A 26,992-nucleotide genomic window follows, 5' to 3' on the forward strand; every position below is an offset into this window, starting at 1 on the left:
AGTCCATGTGTAAGTAGAGTAGACCTGTACCGTTCAAACACACGTTGGTCAAGGATCAACTGTATATTACAAGTATTCCCATCTAGAATGTTCTTCCTTAGACCTTTCTTATAAAAGGTATCCTTTCATTCAATGCCCAAAATGGGGTCTAAAGTAGGGTACTGAGGGGTGCCTTGGTGGCTCAGTCAGTTAAGTGTCTGTCTTCAGCTCAGGTATGATTCCAGGGTCCTGGGACAGAGCCCCACTTCAGGCTCTCTGCTCAGTGAGAGTCTGCTACACCCTCTCCCTCGGCCCTTCCCCCCACTCGTGCACTCTCTCTCTCTCTAGCTCTCATTCTCAAATACATAAAACTGCTGTAAACATTGGGATGCAGGTGCCCCTTCGGATCACTACATTTGTATCTTTGGGGTAAATCCTAGTAGTGCAATTGCTGGGTCATTGGGTAGCTCTATTTTCAAGTTTTTGAGGAACCTCCATACTGTTTTCCAGAGTGGCTGTCCCAGCTTGCATTCCCACCAGCAGTGTAAGAGGGTTCCCCGTTGTCTGCATCCCTGCCAACATCTGTTGTTTCCTGACTTGTTCATTTTAGCCATTCCAGCAGGTGTGAGCTGATATCTCATTGTGGTTTTGATGTGTATTTATTTCCCTGATGCCGAGTGATGTTGGGCATTTTTTCAAGTGTCTGTTGACCGTTTGAATGTCTTCTTTGGAGAAATGTCTGTTCACGTCTTCCATCCGTTTCTTGACTGGATTATTTGTTCTTTGGGTGTTGAGTTTGATAAGTTCTTTCTATATAGAGTTTGCATACTAGCCCTTTATCTGACATGTCATTTGCAAATATCTTCTCCCATTCTGTCAGTCGTCTTTTGTTTTTGTCGACCGCTTCCTTTGCTGTGCAAAAGCTTTTTATCTTGATGAAGTCTTTGTTTCCCTTGCCTTTGGAGATGTGTCTAGCAAGAAGTTGCTGTGGCCCAGGTCACAGAAGTTGCTGCCTGTGTTCTCCTCCAGGAGTTTGATGGGTTCCTGTCTCACATTTAGGTCTTACATCCATTTTGAGTCCATTTTTGTGTATGGTGTAAGAAAATGGTCCAGTTTCATTCTTCTGCGTGTGGCTGTCCACTTTTCCCAACACCATTTGTTGAAGGGACTGTCTTTTTTCCCTTGGCTGTTCTTTCCTGCTTTGTCGAAGATTAGTTGACCATAGAGTTGAGGGTCCGTTTCTGGGTTCTCTGTTCTGTTTCATTGGCCCATGTGTCTGTTTTTGTGCCAGTACCATACTGTCTTGATGATTACAGCTTTGTCATAGAATTTGAGGTCCGGAATTGTGATGCCACCAGCTTTGGTTTTCTTTTTCAACATTCCTTTGGCTATTCGGGGTCTTTCCTGGTTCCGTACAAATTTTAGGATGATGTGTTCCAGCTCTGTGAAACAAGTTGATGGTATTTTGATAGAGATTGCATTGAATGCACAGATTGCTCTGGGTAGCGGTAGCATAGACATTTTAACAAATTTGTTCTTCCAATCCATGAGCATGGAGCGTTTTTCCATTTCTTTGTGTCTTCCTCAGTTTCTCTCATGAGTTTTCTATAGTTTTCATAGTACAGATCCTTTGCCTCTTTGGTTAGGTTGATTCCTAGGTATCTTATGGTTTTTGGTGCAATTGTAAATGGGTTCGACTCCTTAATTTCTCTTTCTTCTGTCTCATTGTTAGTGTATAGAAATGCAACTGATTTCTGTGCATTGATTTTATATCCTGCCACTTTGCTGAAATCCTGTATGAGTTCTAGCAATTTGGGGGTGGAGTCTTTTGGGTTTCCCACCTAGAGTATTATGTCACCTGCAAAGAGTGAGAGTTTGACTTCTTCTTTGCCAATTCTGATACGATTTATTTCTTTTCATTGTCTGATTGCTGAGGCTAGGACTTCTAGTACTATGTTGGACAGCAGTGGTGAGAGTGGACATCCCTGCCGTGTTCCTGACCTTAGGGGAAAAGCTCGCAGGTTTACCCCATTGAGAATGATATATGCTGTGGGCTTTTCATACATGGCTTTTATGGTATTGAGGTATGTGCCCTCCATCCCTGCACCGTTATGAGTTTTAATCAAGAAAGCATGCTGTACTTTGTCAAATGCTTTTTCTGCATCCATTGAGGGGATCATATGGTTCTTGTCCTTTCTTTTATTAATGTAGCGTATCACGATGATTGATTTGCAGATGTTGAACCACCTTTGCAACCCAGGAATAAGTCCCACTAGGTTGGGGTGAATAATCCTCTTAATGTACTGTTGGCTCCTATTGGCGAGTATGTTGATGAGAATTTTTGCATCCGTGTTCATCAGGGATATTGGTCTGTAATTCTCCTTTTTGGTGGGGTCTTTGTCTGGTTTTGGGATCAAGGTAATGCTGGCCTCATAGAAAGAGTTTGGAAGATTTCCTTCCATTTCTATTTTTTGAAACAGCTTCAGAAGAATAGGCATTAATTCCTCTTTAAGTGTTTGTTAGAACTCCCCAGGGAAGCCATCCGGCCCTGGAGTTTTGTTTCTTGCGAGATTTTTGATTACTGCTTCAATTTCCTTGCTGGTTGTGGGTCTGTTCGGGTTTTCTGTTTCTTCCTGTTTCAGTTTTGGTAGTTTCTACCTCTCTAGGAATGCATCCATTTCTTCCAGATTGCCTAGTTGGTTGGCGTATCGTCGTTCCTAATATGTTCTTAAAATTGTTTGTATTTCCTTGGTGTTGGTTGTGATCTCTCCTCTTTCATTCAGGATTTTATTTATTTGGATCCTTTCTCTTTTCTTTTTGCTAAGTCTGGCCAGGGGTTTATCGATCCCATTAATTCTTTCAAAGAGCCAGCTCCTAGTTTCGTTGCTGTGTTCTACTGTTCTTTTGGTTTCTATTTCATTGATTTCTGCTCTGATCGTTATTAATTCTCTTCTCCTGCTGGGTTTCGGCTTTATTTGCTGTTCTTTCTCCAGCTCCTTTAGGTGTAAGGTTAGGTTGTGTATTTAGGACCTTTCTTGTTTCTTGAGAAAGGCTGTTGTTGCTCTCTACTTCCCTCCCCGGACTGCCTTTGCTGCATCCCAAAGGCTTTGAACAGTTGTGTTTTCATTTTCCTTTGTTCCCATGAATTCTTTTAATTCTTCTTTAATTTCCTGGTTGACCCATTCATTCTTTAATAGGATGCTCTTACATTCCATGTATTTGAGTTCTTTCCGAATTTCCTCTTGTGATTGAGTTCAAGTTTCAAGGCGTTGTGGTCTGAAACTCTGCAGGGAATGATCCCCTACTTTTGGTACCGGTTGAGACCTGATTTGTGACCCAGTATGTGATGTCTTCTGGAGAAAGTTCCATGTGCACTCGAGAAGAATGTGTATTCTGTGGCTTTAGGTTGGAATGCTCTGAATCTATCAGTGAAGTGCATCTGGTCCAGTGTCGACCTCAGAGAGTCGTGGACCTGGGGCGGTGAAGGAACTGAGGAAAAGAGATGCCAGTTTTGCGAGGCACAGGGGACCCCGAGCAATCAGCCCAAGGTCCCGAGGTTTATTTTCCATAATCTTATATACCTTCTACAGCGCTATAGATCTCTAATGATTTACAGCATGGGCTTAGTAAGGCACATTCTTCCATGTACATAGGATTAGTCCCGCGTGTATGATAAGAATCTTTAAAGCAGGACAAGGGAACAAAGAGGGGAGTGCACAGTGTGCTATTTACAGGGCAAGGGAACCAAGAGGGGAGTGCACAGTGTGCTGTTTACAGGTGGCTTCCTATCTACAAAACATCTTCTGCTGCGTACTTTAGAACAGACCACACACGTCCCAAGGGCAATTCACTCTGATCCTTTCGGCTTATTTTTAACCCAGCAAATCGAGTTTTCTCAGAGATCTCGGAGTCTGAACGAACATGCACCAGTGGTTGTTGTGGAGGTCTGTTTCCCACAGTCCAGTGTGTCATTCACTGTTATTATTGTATCATCATCAATGTGTTTCTTTAATTTTATTATTAATTGGTTTATGTCATTGGCTGCTCCCATGTTAGGGGCACACATATTTACAATTGTTAGATCTTCTTGTTGGATAGACCCCTTTAAGTCATTATGATAGTGTCCTTCCTCATCTCTTATTACAGTCTTTGGTCTAAAATCTAATTTGTCTGGTACAAGGATTGCTACCCCAGCTTTCTTTTGATGTCCATTAGCATGATAAATGGTTTTCCACTCCCTCACTTTCAATCTGGAGGTGTCCTTGGGTCTAAAATGAGTCTCTTGCAGACAGCATATCGATGGGTCTTGCTTTTTTATCCAATCTGATACCCTGCATCTTTTGATTGGGGCATTTGGCCCATTTACATTCAGGGTAACTATTGAAAGATACGAATTTAGTGCCATTGTACTATCTGTAACGTCACTGTTTCTGTACATTGTCGCTGTTCCTTTCTGGTCTGTGTTACTTTGGGGCTCTCTCTGCGTAAAGGATCCCCTTTAATATTTCTTGCAGGGCTGGGTTAGTGATCACAAATGTTTTAGTTTCTGTTTGTCCTGGAAACTCTTTCTCTCTCCTTCAAGCTTGAATGACAGCCTTGCTGGATAAATACAGTACTCTTGGCTGCATATTTTTCTCGTTTAGCACCCTGAATATATCATGCCAGTCCTTTCTGGCCTGCCAGGTCTCTGTGGTTAGGTCTGCTGCCAGTCTAATGTTTCTACCCTTGTCGGTTAAGGACCTCTTGTGCTGAGCTGCTTTCAGGATTTTCTCTTTGTCTCTGAAATTTGCAGGCTTCACTACTCTATGTTGAGGTGTGGACCTGTTTTTATTGATGTTGAAGGGGGTTGGGGTTTCTGTGCCTCCTGGATTTGAATGCCTGTTTCCTTCCCCAGATTAGGGAGGTTCTCTGCTATAATTTCTCAAATATACCTTCTGCCACCCCCCCCTTTCCTCTTCTTCTGGGATCCCAATTATTCTACTATTGTTCCACTTTATGGTATCACTTATCTCCTGAATTCTCACCTCATGATCCAGTAGTTGTTTATCTCTCTTTTTTTCTCAGTTTCTTTATTCTCCATCATTTTTTAAATTTTTTTAAATTTTTTAAAAAGATTTTATTTATTTATTTGACAGAGAGAGACACTGCAAGAGAGGGAACACAAGCAGGGGGCATGGGAGAGGAAGAAGCAGGCTTTCCGCTGTACAGAGAGCCCGACGCGGGGCTCGATCCCAGGACCATGGGATCATGACCTGAGCCAAAAGCAGACACTTAACGACTGAGCCACCCAGGTGCCCCTATACTCCATCATTTTATTTTGTCTTCTGCATCACTACTTCTCCTTTCTGCCTCATTTATCATAGCAGAGCCTCCAATTTTTTTTTTTATTTTAAATACATAATTTTTATTAAGTATAGCTCAGTCCGTCTGGAAAAGATAAGTAAATAATGTTTTATTGGGGCGCCTGGGTGCCTCAGTCATTACGCATCTGCCTTCGGCTCAGGTCATGATCCCAGGGTCCTGGGATCGAGCCCCGCATTGGGCTCCCTGCTCTGCGGGCGCCTGCTTCTCCCTCTGCCCCTCCCCCTGCTTGTGTCCCCTCTCTCGCTGGTCTCTCTGTCAAATAAATAAATAAAATCTTTAAAAAAATAATGTTTCATTTCACCATTACCCATATGTATATGATAAATTTTTTAAAATTTCATTTTATTTTAAAGAACATATTTATTTATTTGCCACAGAGACAGAGATAGTGAGAGAGAGAGCACAGAGAGGGAGAAGCAGACTCCCCGCTGAGCAAGGAGCCCATGGGTTCGATCCCAAGACCCTGGGATTATGACCTGAGCCGAACGCGGCCGCTTAACCAACTGAGCCACCCAGGCACTCCTGAAATTTCTCTTCAGTTAGCTGACATATGATATATCATTAGTTTCAGATGTAGTGTTCAGTTAATCATCAGTTGTATATAACACCCAGTGCTCTGCACATCACGTGCCCTCCTTCATGCCCATCCCCCCACCCACCTCCCCTCCAGCAAACCTCAGTTTGTTTCCTATAGTTAAGAGTCTCTCATGGTTTGTTTCCCTCTCTGGTTTCTTCCCATTTTAGTTTTCTCTCCCTTCCCCTACGATTCTCTGCACTTTTTCTTATATTTCACATATGTATGAAACCATATGATAATTGTCTTTCTCTGATTGACTTTTCTCTCCGCATAATACCCTCCATTTCCATCCACGTCAATGTAAATTGTAAGATTTCATCCTTTTGATGGCGTAGTAATATTCCATTGTATGTATATATACCACATCTTCTTTATCCATTCATCTGTCGATGGACATTTGGGCTGTTTCCACAGTTTGGCTATTGTGGATATTGCTGCTATAAAAATTGGTGTCCAGGTGCGCCTTCTGATCACTACATTCGCATCTTTGGGGTAAAGACCTTGTAGTACAATTACTGGGTCATTGGGTAGCTCTATTTTTAACTTCTTGAGGAACCTCCATACTGTAGAGCCTCCATTTTTTACTGCATCTCATTAATAGCCTTTTGATTTCGATTTGTTAAGCTTTTAGTTCTTTTATTTCTCCAGAAAGGCATTCTGTAGTGTCTTCTGTGCTTTTTCAAGCCCAGCTAGCATCTTTATAATTGTTATTCCAAGCTCTAATTCCAACATCCTACTTTTATCCATACTGATTAGGTCCCTGTCAGTCAGTACTGTCTCTTGTTCTCTTATTTGAGGTGAGTTTTCCCATCTAGTCATTCTGTCTAGAGAAGAATAGATGAATGAGAGAACGAAATACTAAAATAGCAACAACGACCCCAGAGAAATCTACTCTTAACAAATCAGAGGAGACCTGAAACCAAAAAAATAGATAAGAATTAAAGGCGAAAGAGAATATAATCAGACAGGTGATGAGAACAGAGCAATACAGTAGATTCTGGGTATATTTTGGTCTGTTTGTTAGAAGAAACTACACCCCAAAATTGTAAAGAAAGAAAAACTTCTGTATATGCAAAAATAAAATTAAATACAATGAAAGTATAGAATGTAATTATAAAAATGAACATTGAAAAAGTTTTAAAAAACGAGTTGATAAAATAAGAAATTGGTTGAAAAGGAAAACAAAAATTACAATTGAGAGATTGAGGAATCATGAGAAAAAGCCATGAATTCTATATAGTATTTTCCTCTAGTGCTGGAGTTTTGCATTTCTGTGTGATCGGTAAACTTGGTCTTAGCCGGATGTTCTTGCTGATTTTCTGGAGGACAGGCCTGTGGTGCTGATTCTCAGGAGTCTTTGCTCCAGCAGTACTGCACTGCCCTTGCCAGGGGGCCAGGCTAAGTCCGGGCCTCGGGATTGCTCTATGTGGCTTTTGTTCCCTGAAGGCTTTCCACACCACTTTATAGGATGAGAATGAAAATGTCAGCCTCCCAGTGTCCAGCCCGGGAGCTGAAAGCTGGCACCCTCCACTCCTCAGTGTGCCCTCATGGAGAAGCTGTCAATCACTCTCGCCTCCCTGGTTTCTGTCTGCATTCTGTGTACACCCAGCCTGTGACTGAACATTTTTATCTCAGCCATGCAACCCCCTTTGGAGTTTCCAAACTTTGCAGTCTCCTGTGGCATGCATTCGTGCCACTCCTCCTGGGAGAGGGAGGGAGGTCTTGCCCTGGTTCTGCCACTTGTATGGCCCCTGCTCTGAGAGCGGTCGCCCAACTGGCTGCAGTTTGTGGTTTATGGCAACACTGAGCTGAAAGCCCCCTCCTCAGCTCTCTGATTGCAGCCGGCTTCACTGCTCAAATGCCTGGGAACTCTCCCATACTCAGGCACCCCCATTCTTTCTGTGACCCTGGGGATCCTGAGATAAGGCCGTCCCACCTAGGATTCCACCCTGCTTCTGCACCTGAGTGCCTTTCAAGCAGGATGTCCCTCACCGGAGCAGACTTCTACAAGTTCTGATTTGCACACCACTGCTTTATCACTTTCTGATAGCTGGCTTATGGAGGCTCCCTCCCCCCCACGGTTTATCTTCCTATGGATCACCGCCGATTCGCTTCTCCACACCTCCTACCTTGTAGAAAGTGGTCGCTTTCCTATTTGTAGAATTGCAACAGTTCTTTTCTTAGATCTCAGGTTGAGTTCACAGGTCTTCAGAATGATTTGAAAGCTATCCAGCTGAATTCCAGGGACCGGACAAAACTACGGTCCTCTACTCCTCCGCCATCTTCCTCTTCTTCCAGAAAGTATGTATATTCAATAGACCAATATTAATTGTACTTTTTATCAGATTCATCTAAATAGCATTACATATGTTTCTTCTCAGTTACCTAAGATTAAAATAAGTAGGGATTTATTTTATTTATGTCATTATCTTTCTATTTCAGCAATCCCTAACTTAGTTTTAGTCTCTAAAAGTGTTATTTAAAGACCACATTTCATAAGCTATATATAGTTCCTACAATAATGTCTCTTGTTTAACTTGAACATTATAAATAATATTTGACTTATTTCAGATGGACATATCTCAGCAGGAGATGGAAAGGAATATAACTAGAGAACTAGAAGGTATGTTGCCAAATTTATGAATTAAGATGGTCATTGATTTCTGAAATAAACTATGAATAGTAAATGGCATCCCTTTCCATGGTTTGGATAATAGGTACTACATTAATTTTTTTAAATATATAGCCAATAAAAAATGTAAAGCATTAACATAATGATGAACTTACTTATTCCTCATTTAGTCATCGTGTTCATTCAGACTTTAAAAAATATCCAAATGTCTATGTATCTATTATTATTTCTGGCTATAATCTTCCTTCACTTCTGCCATTCCTATGGAACCGTCAACCTGAATATGTGGGCTTTCTCAAATTCTTGTTTCTGCTAGTGGTATAAGACCAAAAAACTCAGACTTGTCTTAGTAATAGTTAAGCAACTATAGTCCATATAGCTGTCACTTGACAGGTGATATTTAAATCTCCAGTCATTGGTTTACCTTTTGCCATTGAATAAAATTCCAAGTTCCTTATATGGAATAAAAACACCCAAGTCAATTTGGTTCTTGCCAGATTATTCAGCCTTCTCTGTCGCTACTTACCCTACTCTGTTGCTTTGCTCTAGCACCTCTTCAGCGTAGACTACTTGCAATTCCACAAGTGTTCTTCCTCACTCTTTGTATATGTTCTTTGTATATGTGTCTTCCCTCCACCTGGCCCACTTTTTCCTTGTACTTCAGGTATCAACTTACATATCACCTCCACCAAAAAGCAGGCAGTATTGATAGAAAACTAGGATGTCCCTTTTGTGTGTTCTTATAGTGTCTTGTTTTATACCTGTCATGGTATATTCAACTCTAAAATTGCCTGTTTGATTTTTCAGTTTCTAGTATATGATTGTTCAGGGGTGGGCTCTGTCATCATCTTGTAATTTCATCTTGTAATGAGAAAACTAGAAGCTCTGATATTTATCCACAATAGCAATTAACTCACTGGGCAACCATGAGCAAAATATATTTAAAAGTAATCTTGTATTTTATATTGTAGTTCTATGTAGATGTTTTTCATTCTTTTTAACACTCATAAGGCTTCAACTTTGTTTTTTACTAACTTGTAGTTAACTACAAAGTATTTTAGATAAAGAATGTAATTCTTTTTCTTTTCAGCTGCTGCTGAATTTGAATCAGACTCATGGTGTATGACCTCCTCTTTAGAATCTACTTATGAATCACATGTAAATGACGATCTACTAGTGAAATCTTCAAAAGAATATTTACAGATTTTGAAGAAAAATTATATGTTCTGAAAGACAAACATTAAAAATTTATTTACTGGATGTTTGTATAACATCTTAATTGTGTCCTACTAAACATATCGTGTGAAAATCTTGAATAAAGGAAAATAGTTCTGGATCATGTGTGTAATGAAAGTTTATATAATATTTTAAGCTATGTTTCTTGGCACCTAATTAACTTTTAAGCAGGTTTTATACATGGAGACCAGCACTGTTGGGTTTTACATGCTTCAAGCTGCCCAAATACCAGCTTTTTAAACAGCACCCAACCAACCAAATTGTCATTAGTACTTCAGGGGTGTTAATTGATAGCCTTTTAGTATTTTCCAGTTTATATTACTACATATGGACCTGGAGATTTACACAGACATCATTTTGATATATTGCTGCTAAGGCTATTGTCAATGTTTGTATGTATTACAATTTTTATAGTGCCATAAAACCTATGTATAATTTTAATTTTAAGTACTGATTCATAGCTCTTTCCTCATGGTGAAATAAGATTTGCCTAAAACTTTTCACCTTTTCTGTTTATTTTTGATTTACTTTTTGAAGACAGTCTTAAAATTAGAGAAAAGAAAAATTAGAGAAAGAGAAAAGAACGTTTTCCCCCAGAACCATTTGCAAGTAAATTGTTAGATTATGCCTGATTGCCATAGCATTTATATCCTACAAATCAGTACATTCCACATGACTACTGTACAACCCTGACAAGTGACAAAACTTAAAAATATGACCCTGACAATCAGACAATTAGCTCTAATACAATTAACCCTTGAATAATGTGGGGGTTAGGGGCACTGACCCATTGCAGTCAGAAATACGTGAATAACTTTTGACTCCCCAACTTTTGACTTTACTAATAATCTGCTGTTGACCAGAAAACTTACTGGTACCAGAACAGTCAATGAAACTGTGTTTTGTGTGTTATATGTATTCCATATTATATTCTTCCAATAAAGTAAGCTAGAGAAAAGAAAATGTTATTTAAATCATAAGAGAAAATACATTTACAGTACTATCATGTATTTATTGAAAGCATCTGCATATAAGTGCACCCATTCAAACCATGTCAACTATACATTCTATCATTTTTTTTTTAAAGATTTTATTTATTTGACAGTGAGAGCACAAGTAGGCAGAGCGGCAGGCAGAGGGAGAGGGAGAAGCAGGCTCCCCACTGAGCAGAGAGCCCGACATGGGGCTCGATCCCAGGACCCTGGAATCATGACCTGAGCTGAAGGCAGACGCTTAACCAACTGAGCCACCCAGGCACCCTGTACATTCTATCATTTAATCCTCATATTTCTAAGTTTTGTCACTTGTCTGTAATATCCTATACGCAAGGAAGGTCCTGTTCAGAGCCATGTATTTAATTCAGATGTTGTGTCTCTTAGTTCCTTCAGTTTAGAATCGTTCCTTAGTCTTTCCTTAATTTTCACAACTTTTAATCTTTTAAACAGTTAATTCCAGTAATGTAGAATGTCTTTCAATGTGGGTTTTTCTTATGTCTCCTTATGATAAAATTCAGATCAGGGACGCCTGGGTGGCTCAGTTGGTTAAGCAACTGCCTTCGGCTCAGGTCATGATCCTGGTGTCCTGGGATCAAGTCCTGCATCAGGCTCCCTGCTCAGTGGGAAACCTGCTTCTCCCTCTGCCTGCCGCTCCCCCTGCTTGTGTTTTCTCTCTCTCTCTGACAAATTACAAAAAAGAAAAAAACAACACCAAGAAAAAAACAACTTTAAAAAAGTTCAGATCAGGGGAGCCTGGGTGGCTCAGATGGTTAAGCATCTGCCTTCGGCTCAGGTCATGATCCCAGGGTCCTGATATCGAGTCCCACATCGGGCTCCCTGCTCCTTGGGAGCCTGCTTCTCCCCCCCCTCCTCTGTCTCTCATGAATAAATAAATAAAATCTTTTTAAAAAAATCATTTCATACATTTTTAGCAAGAGTATGAAGTGGTCCTCTACTCTTCTCATTGCATCCTATCATGAGACCTACAATTTTGATTTGTCCCATTGTTGGTCATGTTAGCATTGATCCTGGAGGTAATATCTGCCAGGTTTCTCCTCTGGAATGTTAACTTTCCACTTTATAATTAATTAGTATTTTGGGGGAAGTACTTTGAGACATGTAAATATCTCCTTTCTCAGACACCCTGTGCCAGGCCACGTCTTCTGCAGATGATTGACTGCCCCCACAGGCTCTGAAAACCCATGCTGGGCTGTTCTTTCCCTTCAGTCTGCAATAGCACATTCTATGTTGTTGTCCTTTCAGGGGTGTTCCAACACTGTGCAGGGTGGCTCTCCCACTTTTATGCCTTCCCCATTCTATCCAGGCTCCAACACCTCACTCAGGGCCACCACAGATCCCTGTTTCTGTTTCTATGCTTTTGAACTGAAAATGTGGAAATAGAAAGAATAAAGGGGGAAAGGCTCCATAGGTCTTTTATAATCAACTTGTCAAGCTTTACAAAGCAATGATTCTGATTAGAATTGCATTGAATCTATAGATAGTTTATAGGGAAAAGACATAATACTGAGTTTTCCTAACAGTATTTTAATTGATTAACTCTCAATGTTTAAAAAATTTCTTATAAAGGTCCTGCAGATATTTTTTAGATTTATTCCCAGTTATTTAATATTTTGACCCCATTATAAATGTTATTTTAAAAAATCAATTTCATTTCCTGTTTGTTGCTAGCTTATAGAAATAAAATTACTTTGCATATTGAGCTTAGATTCACCTATCTTGCTAAACTGTCTTATTTTATTGTTTCCCACAATTCTGGAGGCTGGGAAGTCCAAAATCAAGGCACTGGCAGATTCAGTGTCCAGTGAGGGCCGGCTTCCTGGTTCATGGATGCTGGTCTTCCTCTGTTTCCTCATAAGGCACAGGGCCACGGGAGCTCTCTCAGGTATCCTTTATTTATAAGGGCACTAATCCCATTCATGAGGGCTCCACCTTCATGACTTAATCACTTCCCAAAGCCCCCACCTCCAAATATTATTACATTGAACATTAAGACCTAATACATGAATTTGGGAGTGGGGGGAACAAATATTCAGTCTATAGCAAGGCTGTTCCTTGTTCCTGGCCATGTAAGCCTCCACAATATGGCTGCTTGCTTCATGAGGCCAACAAGGAGAATTTCACTGCAGAGAGGCCTCAGTCCTCTTTTAAGGGCTTCACCTGCTTAAATCAGGCTTACACAGAATAATCCCCTTCTGATTAACTCAAAATTAACAATTGTATCTGCAAAATTCCGTTACATTTGCCATTTTCTAATGGCTAGAGTCAAGTCACAGATCTTGGCTACACTTAAGGGAAAAGGATTATAAAAGCTGAGAACACCACAGGGCATTTATTATGGGGTCACCTAGGGTCTTTCTGTTACAAATATATTAACAAAGTTCCCTTATACTACTAGTTTTCTAAGTTTTATCATGAATGTTGAAAGATAATAGATGTTTGTTTTGCATATATTGAGATAATTTTTTAAAAATTTGTCAATGTGGTGAATTACATTATGTGCTCATGTGAAACCAGCCTTGCGTTTCTTAGGTAAACTGAATTTAGTTGTGATTTCATTCGTCTGTTGCATACATTGCCACTCTTGATATGATGATATCTTGGTGAGGGTTTTCTTCTCTCTGTTCATGGATAATGATAATGCAAGGAGTTTTGAATACTTTTAACTCAATTTGCATGGCTCCAAACTAATGTGTATTGTTGCTTTGTGTTTTAATTCTCTCTTGTATCTTTAAAAAATACTCGACATTTTTATAGCTTTTATATGATACTGTCAGCGTCCATTTAAACTGAACTACATATTTATTTTTTTTCCCTGTCCTCTTGCATCTCAGAATTTCTATTTGGGATTATTTTTCTTCCATTTGTTTATGTACATTCTTTAAAATTTTCATGAGTGAGAACTGCCAGGTAATGAATCTCTGTTTAAAATGTCTTTATTGGGCTCCTGGGTGGCTCAGTTGATTAAGTGTCTGCCTTTGGCTCAGGTCAGGATCCCAGGGTCCTGGGATTGAGCCCCACTTCAGGCTCACTGCTCAGCATGGAGTCTGCTTCTCCCTCTCTCCCTGCCCCTCCACCCACTTGTTCTCCCTCTCTCGCTCCTTCTCTCTCACTCTCTTCCAAATAAATAAAATCTTTAAAAAATAAATAACAATGTCTTTATTTCCTCTTACTCTTGATATACATTTTCACAGCATAGAGAATCCTAGGTGAATAGTTATTTTCTTTGATCCTACAGAAAATGTCATTCCACTGCCCTTTGTCTTTCATAATTGCTCTTTAGAAAATAGCTGTTTGCCTGTTTCTCCTTTGAACATAATCTGTTCCCCACTCTGCTCCTTTTCCCCACAGTTTTTGGTGGCTTTAAAGATTTTACTCTTGGGGGGGAGAAAAGAATTCTTTTTCTTTGTGTGTTTACTGCAGTTACGCTATTATGGGTCTAGATTTGGATGTCTTGCTATTTATCTTAATATTCATAATGTTCCATAATGAGAATTCCATTTACAAGAGCTCCAAAAACCATAATATACCTAGGCATAAACCTAACCAAACAGGTAAAGGATCTATACTCTAGAAACTACAGAACACTTATGAAAGAAATTGAGGAAGACACAAAGAGATGGAAAAACATTCCATGCTCATGGATTGGAAAGATAAATATCGTTAAAATGTCTATGCTACCCAGAGCAATTTAAACTTTCAATGCAATCCCTTTCTAAATACCATTGACATTTTTCACAGAGCTGGAACAAATAATCCTAAAATTGCTATGGAACAGAAAAGACCCCGAATTGCCAGGGGAATGTTCAAAAAGAAAACCAAAGCTGGAGGTATCACAATGCCTGACTTCAAGCTATATAACAAAGCTGTAGTTAAGACAGTATGGTATTGGCACAAAAACAGACACATAGATCAATGGAACAGAGTAGAGACCCCAGAAATGGACTCTCACCTCTACGGTCAACTAATCGTCGACAAAGCAGGAAAGAACATCGAATGGGAAAAAAAAGACAGTCTCTTCAATAAATGGGGCTGGGAAAACTCGACAACCACATGCAGAAGAATGAAACCAGACCATCCTCTTACTCCATACACAAAGATAAAATGGGTGAAAGACCTCAATGTGAGACAGGAATCCATTAAATCCTAGAGGAGAACATAGGCAATAACCTCTTTGACACTGGCCACAAGAACTTTTTCAAGTCACGTCTCTAAAGGCAGGAGAAACAAAAGCAAAAATGAACGTTTGGGACTTCATCAAGATAAAAAAGCTTTTGCTCATCAAAGGAAGCAGTCAACAAAACTAAGAGGCAATCCAGAGAATGGGAGCAGATATTTGCAAATGACATTTCAGATAACGGGCTGATATCCAAGATCTATAAAGAACTTCTCAAACTCAACACCCAAAAAACAAACCAGTCAAGAAATGGGCAGGGGCGCCTGGGTGGCTCAGTCGTTAAGCGTCTGCCTTCTGCCTTCGGCTCAGGTCATGATCCCAGGGTCCTGGGATCGAGTCCCACATCAGGCTCCCTGCTCGGCAGGAAGCCTGCTTCTCCCTCTCCCACTCCCCCTGCTTGTGTTCCTGCTCTCGCTATCGCTCTCTCTTTCAAATAAATAAATAAAAATCTTTAAAAAAAAAAAAAAAGAAATGGGCAGAAGATATGAAAAGACACTTCTCTGAAGAAGACATACAAATGGCTAAGAGACACATAAAAAAAGTTCAACATCGCTAGCCATCAGGGAAATCCAAATCAAAACCACATTGAGATACCACCTTACACCAGTTAGAATGGCCAAAATTAACGAGACAGGAAACAAGTGTTGGCAAAGTTGTGGAAAAGGGGGAACCCTCTTGCACTGTTGGTGGGAATGCAAGCTTGTACAGCCACTCTGGAAAACAGTATGGAGGTTCCTCAAGACATTAAAAATAGAGCTACCCTATGACCCAGCAATTGCACTACTAGGTATTTAGCCCAAAGATACGTAGGCAGTAAAAAGAAGGGGCACATGCACCCCATAGTTCATAGCAGCAATGTCCACAATAGCCAAACTGTGGAAGGAACTGAGAGGCCCTTCAGCAGATGAATGGATAGAGAAGATGCGGTACATATATACAACGGAATATTACTCACCCATCAGAAAGGATGAATACTCACCATTTGCATTGACATAGATGGAAATGGAGGGGATTATGCTAAGCGAAATAAGTCAAGTTCCTATGTGGAACATAAGGAATAGAGCGGAGGACCACAGGGGAAGGGAGGGAAAACTGAATGGGAAGAAATCATGAATAGACTCAGAAGGCATTATGCTAAGTAAGCAAGAGAAAGATAAACACTGCATGATACCATGTATATGTGGAATCTAAAAAAAATGTTTTTGAACTTGAACTCATATAAACAGAGTAAAATGGTGGTTGCAGGGGCTGGAGAGTGGGGAAAATGTGTAGAGGTTGGTAGAAGCACACAAGCTTTTAGTTATAACATGAATAAGGTTGGAAGATCTAATGCATAACATGGTGGCTATAGTTGATAATTCTGTGTTGTATAATTGAAATTTGCTAAGAAACTAAAACAAGTGTTCTCACCAATAAATAAATACATAAATACATAAATACATAAATAAATAGATAAATATGTAGGGGGCAGAATGCATTAATTAACTAGATTGTGAGAATCCTTTCACAATGTATACATATATCAACTCATCACATTGCACATTTTTAAAAGTCTTTATTTAAATTCTAGTTAGTTAACATACCATGCAGTATTGGTTTCAGGAGTAGAATTCAGTGTTTCATCACTTACATACAACACCCAGTGTTCATCATAACAGGTGCCCTGTTTAATAGTCATCATCCATCTAGCCCATCCCCCACCCACCTCCCTCCATCACCACTTAGTTTGTTCTCTCTTGTTAAGAGTCTCTTATGGTTTGGTTCCCTCTTTTTTTTCACCTGCCATATGTTCATCTGTTTTGTTTCCTAAATTCGACATATGAGTGAAATCATATGGTATTTGTCTTTCTCTGACTGACTTATTTTGCTTAGCATAATACACTCTAGTTCCATCCACACTGGTGCAAATGGTAAGATTTTATTCTTTTTGATGGCTGAATAATATTCCATTATATAATCTTCTCTATCCATTCATCAGTCAATGGACATTTGGGTTCTTTCTAGAGTTTGGCTATTGTTGATAATGCTGTTATAAACATCAGGGGAACTATACGCCTTTGAATCTGTAGTTTTGTATCCTTTGGGTAAATACCAAGTTGTACAATTGCTGGATCATAGGGTAGTTCTATTTTTAAATTTTTGAGGAAACGCCATACTGTTTTCCAGAGTACCTGCACCGGTTTGCATTCCCACCAGGAGTGCAAGGGGGTTCCCCTTTCTCCACATCCTCACCAACACATGTTGTTTCTTGGGTTGTTAATTTTAGCCATTCTGACAGGTGTGAGGTGGTATCTCATCATGGCTTTGATTTGCATTTCCCTGATGATGAGTGATGTTGAGCATCTTTTCATGTGTCTGTTAGCCACCTGCATGTCTTCTTTGTAAAATTGTCTATTCATATCTTCCTCCCATTTCTTAACTGGATTATTTGTTTTCTGGGTGTTGAGTTTGGTAAGTTCTTTATAGATTTTGGATACTAACCCTTTATCAGGTATGCCATTTGCAAATATCTTCTCCCATTCCATAGGCTGCCTTTTAGTTTTTTCTCCTTCGCTGCGCACAAGCTTTTTAACTTGATGAAGTCCCGATAGTTCATTTTTGCTTTTGTTTCCCTTGCCTCTGGTGATGTGTCTAGTAAGAAGCTGCTCCAGCCAAGGTCAAAGAGGTTGCTGCCAATGTTCTCCTCCAGGATTTTGATGGTTTCCTGTCTCACACTTGAGTCCTTCAACCATTTTGAATTTACTTTCATGTACGGTGTAAGAAGGTGGTACACTTTCATTCTTCTGCATGTTGCTGTCCAGTTTTCTCAAACCATTTGTTGAATATCCATTGGATATTCTTTCCTGTATTATTGAAGATTAGTTGACTGTGTAGTTGTGGATCCACTCCTGGGTTTTCTATTCTGTTCCATTGATCTTTGTGTTTTTGTGCCAGTAGTATAATGTCCTGATGACTACAGTTTTGTAATGTAGCTTGAAATCCAGAATCATGATGCCTCCAGCTTTGTTTTTCCTTGTTCAGGATTGCTTTGGCTATTCAGAGTCTTTGGTGGTTTCATATGAATTTTAGGATAGTTTGTTCTAGTTCTGTGAAAAATGCTGGTGGTATTTTGATAGGGATTGTGTTAAATATGTAGATTGCTTTGGGTGGCACAGGCATTTTAACAATGCTTGTTCCAATCCATGAGCATGGAATGTTTTTCCATTTCTTTGTGTCCTCTTCAATTTCTTTCATAAGTGTTCTGTAGTTTTCAGAAAAAAAGATCTTTTACCTCTTTGGTTAGGTTTATTCCTAAGTATCTTTTTTTTTTTTTTATGCAATTGCAAATGGTATCAATTCCTTGATTTCTTTTTCTGCTACTTCATTATTGGTGTATAGAAATGCAACAGATTTCTATATGTTGATTTTATGTCCTGTGACTTTGCTGAATTCATGTATTAGTTCTAGCAATTTTTTGGTGGAGTCTTCCAGGCTTTCTACATGGAGTATCATGTTGTCTGCAAATAGTGAAAGTTTGACTTCTTCCTTGCTGACTTGGATGCCTTTTATTTCTTTTTGTTGTGTGATTGCTGAGGCTAAGGCTGCCAGTACTGTTAAATAGTAATGGTGAGAGTGGATATCCCTGTCTTGTTCCTGACCATAGGGGAAAAGCCCTCAGTGTTTCCCCATTGAGGATGATATTACCTGTGGGTCTTTCCTATGTGGCCTTTATGATATTGAGGTAGGTTCCATCTATCCCCACACTGTAGAGGGTTTTTATCAAGAACAGTTGATGTTTCTTGTCAAGTGCTTTTTCTGTATCTATTTAGAGGATCATATGGTTCTTATCCTTTTATTAATGTGGTGTATCACATTGATTTGTAAATATTGAACCACTCCTGCAACACAGGAATAAATCCCACTTGATTATGGTGAATAATTCTTTTAATGTACTGTTCAGTTTGATTTGCTAGTCATGTTCATCAGAGATACTGGCCTGTAGTTCTCCTTTTTAGTGTGGGGTTTGGTTTTCACATTTTACATTTTAAAGTTAAAAAATAAAAAAGAACAAAAGTGTAGTCATTCCCATTTTCTGATTAGTGGTCCCTACCCTTAACCTTTATTTCTTGTTAAAAGTAGATCTTCAGGGGTTTTTTTGTTTGTTTGTTTTTTAGTTTAGTTTAGTTTAGTTTAGTTTAGTTTATTATGTTATGTTAGTCACCATACAATACATCATTAGTTTTTGATGTAGTGATGCACGATTCATTGTTTTCATATAACACCCAGTACTCCATGCAGTATGTGCCCTCCTTAATACCCATCACCAGGCTAACCCATCCCCCACCCCCTCCCTTCTAAACCCGTCAGTCTGTTTCTCAGAGTCCATTGTCTCTCGTGGTTCGTCTCCCCGTCCGATTTCCCCCCCTTCATTTTTCCATTCCTTCTCCTAATGTCCTCCATGCTATTCCTTACGTTCCACAAATAAGTGAAACTCTGTGATAATTGGCTTTCTCTGCTTGACTTATTTCACTTAGCATAATCTCTTCCAGTCCCATCCATGCTGATGTAAAAGTTGGGTATTCTTCCTTTCTGATGGTTGAGTAGTATTTCATTGTATATATGGACCACATCTTCTTTATCCAGCCAGCTGTTGAAGGCCATCTCAGCTCTTTCCACAGTTTGGCCATTGTGGACATTGCTGCTATGAACATTGGGGTGCATATGGCCCTTCATTTCACTACATCTGTGTCTTTGGGGTAAATACCCAGGAGTGCAATTGCTGGGTCATAGGGTAGCTCTATTTTTAACTTTTTGAGGAACCTCCACACTGTTTTCCAACGTGGCTGTACCAACTTGCATTCCCACCAACAGTGTAAGAGGGTTCCCCTTTCTCCAAAACCTCTCCAACATTTGTTGTTTCTTGCCTTGTCAATTTTTGCCATTCTAACTGGTGTAAGGTGGTATCTCAATGTGGTTTTGATTTGAATTTCCCTGATGGCTAATGATGAATATTTTCTTTCATGTGTCTGTTAGCCATTTGTATGTCTTCTTTTTAAAAGTGTTCATGTCTTCTGCCTATTTTTTGACTTGATTATTTGTTTTTTGGGTGTTGAGTTTGAGAAGTTCTTTATAGATCTTGGATAGCGGTCCTTTGTAGTGTCATTTGCAAATATCTTCTCCCATTCTGTGGGTTGCCTCTTTGTTTTGTTGACTGTTTCCTTTGCTGTGCAGAAGCTTTTCATCTTGATGAAGTCCCAAAAGTTCATTTTTGCTTTTGTTTCACTTGCCTTTGGAGATGTTATCTTGAAAGAAGTTGCTGTGGCCAGTGTCAAAGAGGTTACTGCCTATGTTCTCCTCTAGGATTTTGATGGATTCCTGTCTCACATTGAGGTCTTTCATCCACTTTGAGTTTATCTTTGTGAATGGTGTTAGAGAATGGTTGAGTTTCATTCTTCTGCATGTGACTGTCCAATTTTCCCAGCACCATTTATTGAAGAGACTGGCTTTTTTCCATTGCATGTTTTTTCCTGCTTTGTCGAAGATTATTTGACCATAGAGTTGAGGGTCCATACCTGGGTTCTCTATTCTGTTCCATTGGTCTATATGTCTGTTTTTGTGCCAGTACCATGCTGTCTTGGCGATCACTGCTTTGTAATATAGCTTGAAATTGGGCAACGTGATGCCCCCAGCCTTGTTTCTCTTTTTCAACAGTTCCTTGGCGATTCGGGGACTTTTCTGATTCCATACATATTTTAGGGTTGTTTGTTCCAGCACTTTGAAAAATGTCACTGGAATTTTGATCAGGATGGCATTGAAGGTATAGATTGCTCTGGGTAGCATAGACATTTTAACAATGTTTATTCTTCCAATCCATGAGCATGGAATATTTTTCCATCTTTTTGTGTCTTCTTCAATTTCTTTCATGAGTGTTTTGTAGTTCCTCGAGTAAAGATCCTTTACCTCTTTGGTTAGGTTTATTCCAAGGTATCTTAGGGTTTTTGGTGCTATTGTAAATGCAATCGTTTCTCTAATTTCTCTTTGTACAGTTGCATTGTTAGTGTATAAGAAAGCAACTGATTTCTGTGCATTGATTTTGTATCCTGCCACATTACTGAATTGCTGGATGAGTTCTAGTAATTTGGGGGTGGAGTCTTTTAGGTTTTCCACATAAAGTATCATGTCGTCTGCGAAAAGAGAGAGTTTGACTTCTTCTTTGCCAATTTGAATACCTTTTATTTCTTTTTGTTGTCTGATTGCTGTTGCTAGGACTTGTAGTACTATGTTGAACAATAGTGGCGAGAGTGGGCATCCTTGACGTGTTCCTGATCTTAAGGGAAAGGCTCTCAGCTTTTCCCCATTGAGGATGATATTCGCTGTGGGTTTTTCATAGATGGGTTTTATGAACTTGAGGAATATTCCCTCTATCCCTATACTCTGGAGAGTTTTAATCAGGAAAGCATGTTGTATTTTGTCAAACGCTTTTTCTGCATCAATTGAGAGGACCATATGGTTCTTCTCCCTCCTCTTATTAATGTGTCCTATCACATTGATTGATTTGCGAATGTTGAACCACCCTTGCATCCCGGGGATAAATCCCACTTGGTTAGTGGTGGATGATCCTTTTAATGTATTGTTGGATCCTATTAGCTAGGATTTTGTTGAGGATTTTGGAATCCATATTCATCAGGGATATCGGTCTGAAATTCTCCTTTTTGATGGGGTCTTTGCCTGGTTTGGGGATTAAGGTAATGCTGGCCTCATAGAATGAGTTTGGAAGTTTTCCTTCTGTTTCTATTTTTTGAAACAGCTTCAGTAGAATAGGTATTATTTCTTCTTTGAATGTTTGGTAGAATTCCCCAGGGAATCCACCAGGCCCTGGACTCTTGTTTTTGAGGAGGTTTTTGATCACTGCTTCAATCTCGTTACTGGTTATTGGCCTATTCAGGTTGTCAATTTCTTCCTGTTTCAGTCTGGGCAGCTTAAAGGTTTCCAGGAAGGCCTCCATTTCATCCAGATTGCTCAGTTTATTGGCATATGGTTGCTGATAATAATTTCTAATAATTGTTTCTATTTCCTTGGTGTTAGTCATGATCTCTCCCCTTTCATTCATGATTTTATTAATTTGGGTCCTTTCTCTTTTCTTTTGGATAAGTCCTGCCAGTGGTTTATTGATCTTATTAATTCTTTCAAAGAACCAACTTCTAGTTTCGTTGATCTGATCTACTGTGTTTCTGGTTTCTAATTCATTGATTTCTGCTCTAATTTTAATTATTTCTCTTCTAGCGCTTGGCTTAGGTGTCGTTTGTTGCTTTTTCTCTAGTTCTTTAAGGTGTAGAGTTAGTTGGTGAATTCGGGATTTTTCTATTTTTTTGGGTGAGGTTTGGATGGCTATGTATTTCCCCCTTAGGACTGCCTTTGCAGTGTCCCATAGGTTCTGGACCGATGTGTTTTCGTTCTCATTGATTTCCATGAATTGTTTAAGTTCTTCTTTGATTTCCTGGTTGACCCAAACATTCTTGAGCAGAGTGGTCTTTAGCTTCCAACTGTTTGAATTTCTGCCAAATTTTTTCTTGTGATTGAGTTCCAGTTTTAGAGCATTGTGGTCTGAGAATATGCAGGGAATAATCTCAATCTTTTGGTATCGGTTGAGACCTGATTTGTTGCCCAGTATATGGTCTATTCTGGAGAAAGTTCCATGTGTGCTCGAGAAGAATGAGTATTCTGTTGTTTTAGGGTGGAATGTTCTGTAAATATCTATGAGGTCCGTCTGGTCCAGTGTGTCATTCAAAGCTCTTGTTTCCTTGTTGATTTTCTGCTTAGATGATCTGTCCATTGCTGAGAGTGGAGTATTGAGGTCTCCTACAATTAACATATTCTTATCAATATGACTCTTTATTTTGGTTAACAGTTGGCTTATGTAGATGGCTGCTCCCATGTTGGGGGCGTAGATATTTATAATTGTTAGATCTTCTTGTTGGATAGGCCCTTTAAGAATGATAGAGTGTCCTTCTGTGTCTCTTATTACAGACTTTAGTTTAAAATCTAATTTGTCTGACATAAGAATTGCTATCCCAGCTTTCTTTTGAGGTCCGCTGGCATGGAAGATGGATCTCCATCCCTTCACTTTCAGTGTGGATGTATCTTTAGGTTCAAAATGAGTCTCTTGTAGACAGCATATGGATGGGTCCTGTCTTTTGATCCAATCCGCAACCCTGTGCCATTTTATGGGAGTGTTTAGGCCATTCACGTGGAGAGTGATTATTGAAAGATAGGAATTAATTGTCATGTTGCCTGTGAAGATGTTGTTTTTATACATTGTCCCTGTAAATTTCTGTCGTATATCACTCTTGGGGTCTTTCTCCTTTTATAGAACTCCCCTTAATATTTCTTGCAAGGCTGGCTTAGTGGTCACATATTCTTTCAGTTTCTGCCGGTCGTGGAAGCTCTGCATCTCTCCATCCATTCTAAATGAAAGCCTTGCCGGATAAAGTATTCTTGGCTGCATGTTCTTCTCATTTAGTACCCTGAGTATGTCTCGCCAGGCCTTTCTGGCTTACCAGGTCTCTGTGGATAGGTCTGACGTTATTCTGATGTTCCTCCCTCTGTACGTAAGGAATCTCTTCCTCCTAACTGCCCTTAAGATGGTTTCCTTGGTTCTAAGATTTGCAAGTTTTACTATTACATGCCAGGGTGTTGACCTGTTTTCCTTGATCTTGGGAGGCGTCCTCTCTGCCTCTAGGACTCAAATGTTTGTTTCATTCCCCAGATTAGGGAAGTTCTCAGCTACGATTTGCTCAAATACATCTTCTAGCCCTCTCTCTCTCTCCACTCCCTCCAGGATTCCAATTATTCTGACATTGGAACGCTTCACGGTGACACTTATTTCTCTGATTCTATTTTCATGGATTCTGAGTTGTTTTTCCCTGGCCTTGTCTTTTCCCTTTTTATCTATTATATTGTCTTCCAGGTCGCTTCTTCTGCCTCAGTTACCTCAGCTGTTAGATTATCTAGATTGGATTGGATCTCATTGATAGCATTTTTAAGTTCTGCCAATTCACCTTTTATTTCTGCCCTTAGAGACTGTACGTTGCCATTAATCAATTTCTCCATTCTGGCTACTGTCTTCACAATTGCTACCCTGAATTCCATCTCTGACATCTTGGTTATATCTGTATCCATTTATAAATCTGCGGCAGAAGTCACAGTCTCTTGAGTCTTTCTTATTTTGGGGGTTCCTTCTCCTAGTCATTCTGTTGAGGGGTGGTTGAGGGAATGTACAGCGTCCAAATTATTGGCCATGACCCAAGCAAGATGCACCTGTTTTATAGGAACCTTAGGGCTGCTGGCCTCTTGTTCTCCAGCCTGTCTTCTGGGGGAGGGGCCCGCCGTGCTGTTACTCAGGCAACCCTGTTTGGGCAGTTGCCCTGCCCCCTGTGGCGGGGGATGGGCTCAGTGGGGGGCTTTTGTTCTCTGGCGGCTTTCCCTGGTGGCTTTCTGCGTCTCTTCTGAGAGCCAGTGCAGAAGAGATCATTTCCAACCCTCTGCCTCAGAGCAGAAAGATCGCAGTCTGTTCATCAGTGAGCTCTCCAGGCCACACTATCTCCGCTTCTGTCTGTGCTGCTATGAAATACAACGTCCTGGGTTGTGTGCCCCTCAGCAGCACTCCCAGTCCCCGCCTCCTGGTCAGGGCACGTCTCTGCCCTTTACATTTCTAAAACCGACAGCTGCCCCCAGTTCCCATGCACCCCACCACTCCAGGTTTCAGTCCGGGGGCTGCCCTAAAGTCCTTTCCCTGCCGCTACCGGTGTGCGAGTCTGTGCCCCGTCCCCAGCGCGGGAGGCTATCGCTCACTAGCGGTGTAGGATCCCGACCGCCAGGCTCCCTCCTGCTGCCATTTATCCTCCGATATCTGCCTGCAGAATCACAGCTCCCCGCTTCATACCTCAAAATCAACTGCCTGCGATATTGTTTGTAGAGATCCAGATATATCTTCTTATATCTCAGGCTGATTTCCTGGGTGTTCAGAGTGGTCTGGTAGATATCCAGCTCAATTCAAGGACTGGTTAGAAAAGGGTCCCCTACTCCTCCACCGTCTTTTCCTCCCCTGAAGTAGATCCTCAGTAAATGATACAAAAAACAAAACATATTCTTCAAATAATGAAAAACTATATTATTTAAATAGATTTTTTAAAGACCCAAAGAAAACTTATTTTAAAAATGCAATAACCCCAATTTAAATTTCTGTGGATAGGTAAGACAGCAGACTGGATAGAGCAGAGGTGAAAATTAACTAGGAAAAGAGAAGAAATAATTGAGAATATAAGGGAAGAGACCAAAAAACAACCATGGAAACATGAAAGAGAGGTTAAGAAATATGGAGGCTAGATAAGAAAGTCTAAATATGTTTAATCTGAGACACCAAATCACAGATTCAAAAGGCCAAATGAATTTTTATTATGTTCAGTTAGCCAGCATATAGTACATCATAAGTTTTTGTGGTAGTGTTCAACCATTCGTTAGTTGCATATAACACCCAGTGATCATCCCAACACGTGCCCTCCTTAATACCCATCAGCCATTTACGCCATCCCCCTACCCCCCTCCCTTCTGTAACCCTCAGTTTGTTTCCTGGAGTCCAGAGTCTCTCATGGTTTGTCTCCCTCTCTGATTTCTTCCCATTCAGTTTTCCCTCCCTTCCCCTGTGGTCCTCCGCTCTATTCCTTATGTTCCACATAGGAACTTGACTTATTTCGCTTAGCATAATCCCCTCCATTTCCATCTATGTCAATGCAAATGGTGAGTATTCATCCTTTCTGATGGGTGAGTAATATTCCGTTGTATATATGTACCGCATCTTCTCTATCCATTCATCTGCTGAAGGGCCTCTCAGTTCCTTCCACAGTTTGGCTATTGTGGACATTGCTGCTATGAACTATGGGGTGCATGTGCCCCTTCTTTTTACTGCCTACGTATCTTTGGGCTAAATACCTAGTAGTGCAATTGCTGGGTCATAGGGTAGCTCTATTTTTAATGTCTTGAGGAACCTCCATACTGTTTTCCAGAGTGGCTGTACAAGCTTGCATTCCCACCAACAGTGCAAGAGGGTTCCCCCTTTTCCACAACTTTGCCAACACTTGTTTCCTGTCTCGTTAATTTTGGCCATTCTAACTGGTGTAAGGTGGTATCTCAATGTGGTTTTGATTTGGATTTCCCTGATGGCTAGCGATGTTGAACTTTTTTTATGTGTCTCTTAGCCATTTGTATGTCTTCTTCAGAGAAGTGTCTTTTCATATCTTCTGCCCATTTCTTTTTTTTTTTTTTTAAAGATTTTTATTTATTTATTTGAAAGAGAGAGCGATAGCGAGAGCAGGAACACAAGCAGGGGGAGTGGGAGAGGGAGAAGCAGGCTTCCTGCCGAGCAGGGAGCCTGATGTGGGACTCGATCCCAGGACCCTGGGATCATGACCTGAGCCGAAGGCAGAAGGCAGACGCTTAACGACTGAGCCACCCAGGCGCCCCTGCCCATTTCTTGACTGGTTTGTTTTTTGGGTGTTGAGTTTGAGAAGTTCTTTATAGATCTTGGATATCAGCCCGTTATCTGAAATGTCATTTGCAAATATCTGCTCCCATTCTCTGGATTGCCTCTTAGTTTTGTTGACTGCTTCCTTTGATGAGCAAAAGCTTTTTTATCTTGATGAAGTCCCAAACGTTCATTTTTGCTTTTGTTTCTCCTGCCTTTAGAGACGTGACTTGAAAAAGTTCTTGTGGCCAGTGTCAAAGAGGTTATTGCCTATGTTCTCCTCTAGGATTTAATGGATTCCTGTCTCACATTGAGGTCTTTCACCCATTTTATCTTTGTGTATGGAGTAAGAGGATGGTCTGGTTTCATTCTTCTGCATGTGGTTGTCGAGTTTTCCCAGCCCCATTTATTGAAGAGACTGTCTTTTTTTTCCCATTCGATGTTCTTTCCTGCTTTGTCGACGATTAGTTGACCGTAGAGGTGAGAGTCCATTTCTGGGGTCTCTACTCTGTTC

At 40.2% G+C, this 26,992-nt stretch overlaps 1 protein-coding gene across 1 annotated transcript in view; it reads left to right on the plus strand.

The window, feature by feature from the left end:
• CCDC144A (coiled-coil domain containing 144A) overlaps nucleotides 1-9,881 on the plus strand; it is a 57,959-nt gene extending 48,078 nt beyond the window's left edge. The window contains exons 9-10 of the mRNA XM_064583922.1: nucleotides 8,492-8,543; nucleotides 9,643-9,881. Coding sequence (XP_064439992.1) covers nucleotides 8,492-8,543; nucleotides 9,643-9,782 — 192 coding nt within the window. The 3' untranslated portion in view covers nucleotides 9,783-9,881. The remainder of the gene's footprint in view (nucleotides 1-8,491; nucleotides 8,544-9,642) is intronic.
• Nucleotides 9,882-26,992: the final 17,111 nt, after the last annotated feature.

Source organism: Mirounga angustirostris, unplaced genomic scaffold (genome assembly GCF_029215605.1).
Source record: "Mirounga angustirostris isolate CCGP_5_RB_7025 unplaced genomic scaffold, mMirAng1.0.hap1 SCAF_138, whole genome shotgun sequence".
Classification (NCBI taxonomy): Eukaryota; Metazoa; Chordata; class Mammalia; order Carnivora; family Phocidae; genus Mirounga; species Mirounga angustirostris.